The sequence below is a fragment of the Lepisosteus platostomus genome, chromosome 12, assembly GCF_059453375.1.
Source record: "Lepisosteus platostomus isolate fLepPlt1 chromosome 12, fLepPlt1.hap1, whole genome shotgun sequence".
Taxonomy (NCBI): Eukaryota; Metazoa; Chordata; class Actinopteri; order Semionotiformes; family Lepisosteidae; genus Lepisosteus; species Lepisosteus platostomus.
Genome location: NC_142622.1, coordinates 17982812 through 17990716, shown reverse-complemented (window position 1 = coordinate 17990716; position 7905 = coordinate 17982812). Strand labels below are relative to the sequence as shown.

The 7905-nt window shown below is 38.2% G+C and overlaps 1 protein-coding gene across 4 annotated transcripts in view; it reads right to left on the bottom strand.

The window, feature by feature from the left end:
• nedd9 (neural precursor cell expressed, developmentally down-regulated 9) overlaps window positions 1-7905 on the bottom strand; it is a 59077-nt gene continuing 51172 nt past the window's right edge. For all 4 annotated transcript variants that reach the window (XM_088601259.1, XM_088601260.1, XM_088601258.1 and 1 more), the window contains 5 exons: window positions 7017-7115; window positions 6328-6432; window positions 3843-4991; window positions 2808-2897; window positions 1-2078 (listed from right to left, as the gene is read on the bottom strand). In XM_088601259.1, the coding sequence (XP_088457385.1) occupies window positions 1569-2078; window positions 2808-2897; window positions 3843-4991; window positions 6328-6432; window positions 7017-7115 (1953 nt within the window). In that variant the 3' untranslated portion in view covers window positions 1-1568. The remainder of the gene's footprint in view (window positions 2079-2807; window positions 2898-3842; window positions 4992-6327; window positions 6433-7016; window positions 7116-7905) is intronic.

The window sequence follows — 7905 nt, the reverse complement described above, 5'->3', positions numbered from 1 at the left end:
TTTTATGTTTGCAATATTGCTGCTTGTTTTATTACAGCACTTAAAAATTACAGTTATGAGACACATATGAAAAACATTATACACAGTATGTATGAATCTGTTTTTGAGATTAATTTCAAAAAGCATGTTTAAAATGTAGGAGATAAGTTTGACAATACTATGTTTATAAAATATAATTTGGACTTCAGACGTCTTGCACCATCTGAAAACAAATGTTTTTTACACATCAGGTACCATATGATATGGAACATAAGAACAGTTAAAAATGAGAGGAAGCCATTCGGGCTTGTTTTCTGTAGTTCTCATCTGGCTGTTTCTTGAAAGGTATTAAAATCAACTTATTCCAGATTCCGACAGTCCTAAAGAAATGTCTTTGAAGAAAAATATCTTTCTTAAATGTACCTCGTAAAATATTTAGTATTTTCCAAAATATACATAATTGTGTAGAATGAGTTTAATTTATGCATTTTTAAAAACAAATAAATATTCCTTCTCAGAGTATAAAATAATAAATGCAGTCATTTACAGCTCTGATTTATTGTAATAGAAAAAGCATAATCTAAAGTATAATAAAAAATAGACTATTTCTAAAAGGAACTTATTATAAATGACAGTTTTTTTCTGAAAATCCAGTGACACTTGTTTGACTCAGTGTTCAGCTGTTAACTCTTCCTTTTTCTGGTTAGTTCTAAAAACCCCAGAGTTACCTCAAAGTTAAGACTAAGATTAATTGAGATTTTATTTTTTGTCCATGGCATAGCAAATGAATGAATCTGAAGTTTGAAGGCTTGTATGGTACAGACTATGTGGAAAGATGCTTTCATTTTACCACACATTGTTCTAGCCCGTCCCACCAGGTAGATATTTCATCAGTATAGCTGTACATAAAATCATTTGTGCTGCCTATATTAACCCAGCTCTATACTCAATCCCTATTCTGTTTACATGAAATCACAAAGTACCTGCACCCTTCATCAAACATTCACAGTAAGATGTTACATATTATTTACACAGGGGTAGGTTACAATGCTTCAGCTTCAGAGAGGTGCAAGAGGTTCCACCACACTGTGAAAAGTCTGCTTTCATAACATCAAGTTACTGAAGGAAACTAAGAGTAATTCTAACACAGAATCTTCTGCCAATAAGAATCCATAATGAATCTATGAAGGTACTGTAACTGGGAGAACTTAAAATCTCAGCTATTACTAAATGTATCGGAAACACAAGAAGCTTAATCTTAAAATAAGTCCTATTTTTCTATGTTCAGGTCTTTACTTATAAAAAGAGTGAGACAGACGTTATTTACATAAAAGAGTATATTTCCAGTAACATAATGGCACATATAGATAAACACATTAACCTACAGATAAAATGGAAGACAAATAAGGTGCTTAAAATGAAAGAAAGTGTACTGAAAATGTTACATGACATCTTTGCTTCCTAGATCAGAAAGTCCTTAATGTAAAAAACAACCTACACAAAAATACAAGCTCCGATGTACAAAAGAAATGGGGAGCCTTCTTGTTGCTTCCCTTAAACAAAATGTTCAACTTCTTTGATCTGACTCCTTACAACGAAGCCATCTGCACCAGCTGTACTTTAAACTGCTGAGCCTGATGGGAAAGTCCTGTAACCTGGTCCACCATTTCCTGTACGGCCGCAGTACTGGGATAGTGAAGGGCGGCCATTTTGGTGGCTGCCACAACGGTCTTGAGGTTTTCGCACAGGAGATTGCTGCAGTCCATCACCTTGTTCCTGATTTCCAGGGTGGCTGCTTGCCTTGACAGGGTGTCCCCAATGAAGACCAGTTTGTGGGCGCTCAGAATGACAAACTTGCTGTGAGCCACAAAAATCCGAGGGGGCTGCCCGGCACTTATGCAGCTGAAGAAAGCATCAATGGCGTTCAGCAGGGTGACAAAGTGTGTCTCACACTGCTCGGAGTAGAAGAAAAGCAGCTGCTTGTCCTTTGTGCAGAGCCCGCCATTCGTGTAAAGGAGGCTCTGAGGCGCGCTCCACGTGGAGATGTCATTTTCCACAGGCTTGATGACCTCCTTCTCCAGTTGTTTAAACTGATTCAGCTGGAGGATGAAAAAAGGCTCAGATTTGAAAAGCAAACAAAACCAAGGACACAGAAGATATACAGTATGTCAGGGATGAACGTTCAAATATTTGACGAGCCAAAAAAAAAAGGATTCAGAAATATTTGTCTCCTGCTTCTGATATTTTAATTCACCCATATTTCATACAGAGATAGGAAAGTAAGAGAAGCTTGCTGTTTTATTTTATGTCCAATTATGTCAAATACAGAAATTGTCTGAAAAGTGAACACTAGAAGTAGAAATGTATACATTACACACAACAAAACACATTTGTGTTCTGTGATTTTTGCTGCCATGGAAACATCTCACTTGATTGAAAGGTTCATGCTGTCCAAAAATCTCAAGCACCATGTTTTAGAAAATGCATTCTGTATCTGTCTATCCAGATTTCTTTACTTTTAACAGATGGGGATTGTTATACGCTGCAGCAAATCTGCTGTTACATTTCATTTATAGTTGCTTGATTTTTGGAAATGGTTAAGGCAAACTAAAAACTGATTGAGATCACAGGTTAATTATTGCAACGTTTGAAAAGACTGTCACACTAGTGCAGCAGGTCTTAATAATTTGCTTTTAATGTTTATTTCCTCATGTGTCTGACAAAAATGGGCAGATTTTATATCTGGCACAAAGAAACTCATGGCAAGATTATATATTTTAAAAAAATTATGTGAAATATCAACATGAGGATGCAGTATCACTTCTCACCTGCTCCTGTTCCAGCTGTATCTTGTTCTGCTTTATGATGTTTTCTTTTTCTAAAAGCTCTTTCTGCTGCCTTTCAAATTCCTCTTTGCCCTGCAAATACAACAGATGTATCTCCATTGATGAATGCATGCTTGTACACAAAAATGTTTCAAATCAGGTACTTCAGTCTTACACTAGTAAGGGATTCAGGTTATGTAACACATTTTCACAAAATAATATGGTGTAAAGTCAAACATGGTACCCATATTCATTTACTATACAAATGCTTTTGGGTATCATTTTCAGAGTCTCCAACTACCCCACGAAACTGTAAGGTAAAACCTCACCCGCAGAAGCGAGAAATAGGCAGATGAGAATGACACCCTCAGATACAAAGACACACTTCAAATGCAAACTTTGTTTACAGACAAAATTGACCACAAAATTTAAATTGTGACGGCCCTGGTTATGAACTTCAAAGCTACTGGTACAGCTGTCATCTGTAGAAAATATGTTCAGTAGATGCTTGTCATAGTGACATCCCCATGACCTGTAATCTCAGAATGATATTCAGGTCTCTCAGACTTTCACAGCATAAGTAATATGTTTTGTTTTCCTGTGTTGAATAAAATATATTTAACATCCATATGGTAACAGTGGAGTTTCGTGAACATGTCTGGTTGCTGAAACTGGAGCAGTGGGCTAATCTCTCATGATTAACAAACTCACTGTAATAATATTTATGAGCTGTACATATACAACTGTGATAATCCGAAATTAATGATGATTGGTATGAAGCACAAGATAAAGAAAAAGAAAGTGAAACAGGACCTTTTTTTGACAAACACTTCTTGATACAGTATGTTCTGCAACACATTTATGTGACTGTGGCTTGCAATTCTAAGTTTTAATTCGAGGTCTTATTTTGTTATACAGTATGTTGCAATCTACTCTACAAGAAATATTGGATTGATTCTCCTTAGAAAGAACATGCTGGTGGTCTCCTCTCTGCCTCACTCCAAGACCAGCAAGTGGACAAGCATGGCTTTCACCTACCTGCAAGTGAACATAGTCATAATCCTCCATCCAGCTCTTGACACACTGCTCACTTCCATTGCTGTTAGGTGTCTCATCGATGTTTGGCAGGCCCTTCTGTGGTTGTGGGCTATTGTATATATAGTCTGTTGGGCTGCTTTCCTCTCTGCTGGCATTAGAAAAAGACCCATTTGGAGCTCTCTTAAACAGGTGCTCAGCATTCGTGCTTATAGAAGATGCCAGTTGTTTGACATCATCTGGGACTGTCCTTGATACCATGAGGAAACGGTCTAGATCGTCGTTCTTGCTTTGGGCCTTGTTGGTGACAAGCATGTTTAAAGACCAGCTGCAGGCATCTAAGGCTCGGCTGGTCTGTGACAGGATCTGGCTGGAGTCCTCCAGTCTCTGGAGTTGTTTTTTCAGCTTGTTGTGTAAAGTGAGATCCGAAAGTCCTGAAGCGTTTGCCACTGCTCCTTTGCTAAAGTTCAGAAAGTCAGCGAGGCTCTGCTTCACCTTGTCAATGGCAGCACGGATCTCATTCATGTGCTTCTCCATGTAGTCATACGATCTCCAGTTTGGGGAAGTGTAGCCCATGAGACCCAAGATGGAGACCTCGACAGACCGCTGGAGCCAAGCATTCCTTTGAATGGCCGTGTCCAAGTCCAAGAGAAGCTTATTCTCTGGCACTGGGGAGTTGGAGATTGAGGACTCCTTGGAGGTGGTGGAGGAAGTGGACATGTTGCTCCTTGTGCTGCCAGTGCTGGAGATGGATAACCGATTGATTCCATCAGTCATGTCGTGCAAAGTTTTGGATTCTTGGGAGACCTGAGGGGGGATGTCATATATACCTTTGCCCCTATCTCCAGCCATCCTGTCCATAGTGCCCCTTTGTTTTCCAGGGGGCTGCATCCCACGTGGAATATCATATACATCTCTCTGGGAGCCCAGCTGACTCCCCAGCAGCTGAGCAGGTGGAATATCATAAATCCCATTACTGCTGTGAGACAGCAGGTCGGAATTGGGAGGGAAATCATAATTGGACTGTCCAGAAGATTTACTAAGGGCAGGAGGAGGGATATCATAGACTCCTTCAGCTTTCAGCTTCATTGGTGGGGGAAAATCGTAGTTTCCTTCTTTTTCTTTCAGAGCTGATGGGGGAATGGAGTACACCTGCAAAAAAAAAACATTCATGAGAGGTGCATTCTCTATGAATACACTCACTACTGCTCAGAGTAAAAACTGGATTCCAAGCATTGGAGCTACTGGAAAGAGTGACTAACAAACGTCTATTTTTATTCTGAGGTCATCCCTTAAGCTCATTTTTGTGGCACTTAACCACTCTGCTCTTAAGTCTAGTAGTTTAACTGAAATACCTTGTTTGTCTGTATGTGGGAACACTATGCAACTCCTTAAAAATTCAACATATTTTTTAAGCATAATATATAATATGCACTGCACACATACACACAAAAAAAGCTTCAGCTGCAAGTAATTTCAGTCAGCTATGGATTCTGAGGTTGAAGCTGCTCCCAACTGTAAGACAGACTTTCCAAGACCATAATTAGGGGTGCTGCAAATAACAGGTTCACTCGTATTTCACATTATTACAAATAAAATGACGGCAATGATGTAAACTGTACTTGGATCTGTAGTTTGGAAAGAGAAAAGTTAGTCTGCTTGAAAAGTTAATAATTATCTTGTCTTTCGCTTTGTCAACAACAGAGTTCATAAGAAGTGAAAGATCCTCTCATGGGTGGGTGAAAATTCTGAGATTACCACTTCGGTATAAAATGCCATGCAGAACATCCAGATACTTTTAGATTTTTTTATAGGAATGTAAAGACAGGATATACCATTTCAAAGAAATGTAGAAATTCAGAAAACAGACAGGAGGAACTACCATACTTTAATAAAAAATGAAAAATACATTTTATTCTGCCTTGAGAGACTTCAGATCTTAACTGTTCTGTAGACCTTTTATTTTTCCATTACGTTGTTACAGAACTGTATTTGCCATGAATAAGGTCCAGGTGGAATAAAGTGAATACATGTGTAAAGAATGTATATATTGTATTTAAAACAGGGTGGCCTTTAAAGCTCAAATTTCATCTGCTACAATACCTCTGAAAACCCCAGAAGGCAACATCAATAACCATCCTGCTCTGCTTGGAAAAAATTGTCTTTTATCAATCAGTATTGTCTGCAATACAATGAAGATTGTTGCGGTCAGCTGAGGTGGTGAGAGGAGCGTTGTTGCCACCTAATCAGGTAATAGGGTTTGGATGAAGAAAAGGAGGGGGGGTTATCCCTTGTTGGGGGAGGATTTGGGGGATAAAGGAGAAAGGAATGAGAGAAGATTGATTTACTCTTTATTTTTTTTTAAAGATTTGTTCGCAAAAATAATTTTGATCCTGAATGGAAACTGGCTAGGGTGCTAAAATGAAAACTCTAGCACTAAAAGCTCCGGGTGGTTGTTCAAAGTTATGAGATTTTTAAAAATGCGTACCCCTTGAACGGCTGGTGGGATATCATACACGCCTTGAGTCCGAGGTTCGCCCATGCGTCCTGGAAACATGGGTCCCATCTGCTTTCCTGGGGGGATGTCATACACCTGTACAATTGAAACAGCAAAGAGTAATGAGAACACAGTCTGGAAAATGCTGCACATTTCTAAGTACACATTTACAGTAGGGCTGGATACCCTCACTCAAACTTTTAACACCTGATTGCAACTATGGGTCTGTTAAAGACTTCTTCTCTGCCTGCCCAGTGAAAAGTCTTCATCAAAAAAAGTGCTAGTGTTTGTCTGGAATTTGTAATTATTACTTGAGTTGAGATATAACCAGGGGCCTTATATTTATCATTAAGAAACTCTAATTCTGTCTCCTCTAAGACAAATTTACTAGTCCTCACAATGAACTAAGTACTTTTGTATCGTTGTTTAATACCCCATGCATGACTATATTAAGATTTAACATCCCAAGGTATTTTGTTCTTTACGGAATGAGAAAGGAATGAGAAGAATTTAGCAAAGAATGAAGCGTCTGTAATCACCATTTGGATTTATTTTCTATAATTAAACACATATGCAACTACAGCTTTGTGTATAATTCTCTACTATCAGGATGGTACAATTTACAGTCAAATACTTTTAAGAGGTGGACCATTTATTGATGGTTCCTTGATAAAGCCTACCCCTTGTGGTCGTATTGGGGGAACATCATAGACGTCCTTCTGGTACTGTGAGGGAGTCTCGTAGGCATAAGTATTCCCCACACGAGTTGGAGTCACTACCTGTTAATACAGAAAATTTGTGTTTTAATGAAGCACAAAATTGGCAGTATGTAATCGTCTCTTATATACTAAAACAGAATTATCTACATGACACACAAAACATTTCATTACTGGGCTTAAAAATGGATGTTGGTTTTAGAAAGCAAGATACACATGCACTTTTAACATTTACATTTTTTGTGGTAGTTAAAATTTATTTAAAAGCTTTGGGATAGGACTTGTGGTGTACTGTTTCCTCGATACACAGCTCTGTTGGTTGGTACATAAGTAATGACTTTTACATGCCAACATAAATGTTATCACACAAGAAAAGGGTAGAATAGAATTGGGGAGTAATCAAAGGTCCTTCAAAAACCTTGTACCATTCTCTCTCCTGCATAACTGGGAATGAATCAACCACAAACGTCACTGATAGATTTGCTGCACACATTATAATGTCCTTTAACACAATTATTCCTGAATGCCTCCTCAAAAACCCTGTCTCAGAAATGTTAATTTAAATTATGAAAATTGTTTAATGCTTTATTAAAATTGGCAGAGATAAAAAACATCATTGAGCTCTATGCGTACGACTATGAAATTAAGGAAAGCTGAAGTTAGTTCAGGTACTGAAAGCATGGTGGCAGTGCCTTGCACATTGTGTCTTTGACTGCTATGACACAATGGTTCTGTTTTCCTACTACTTTAATGCAGTACAGAAACAATTTATTATGCGTTTGTTGCCTAATTCACCGTCATGATTTTACCAGTTTACAGAGTAAAGAGAGAAATCAGCGTAGTGAGTTAAATG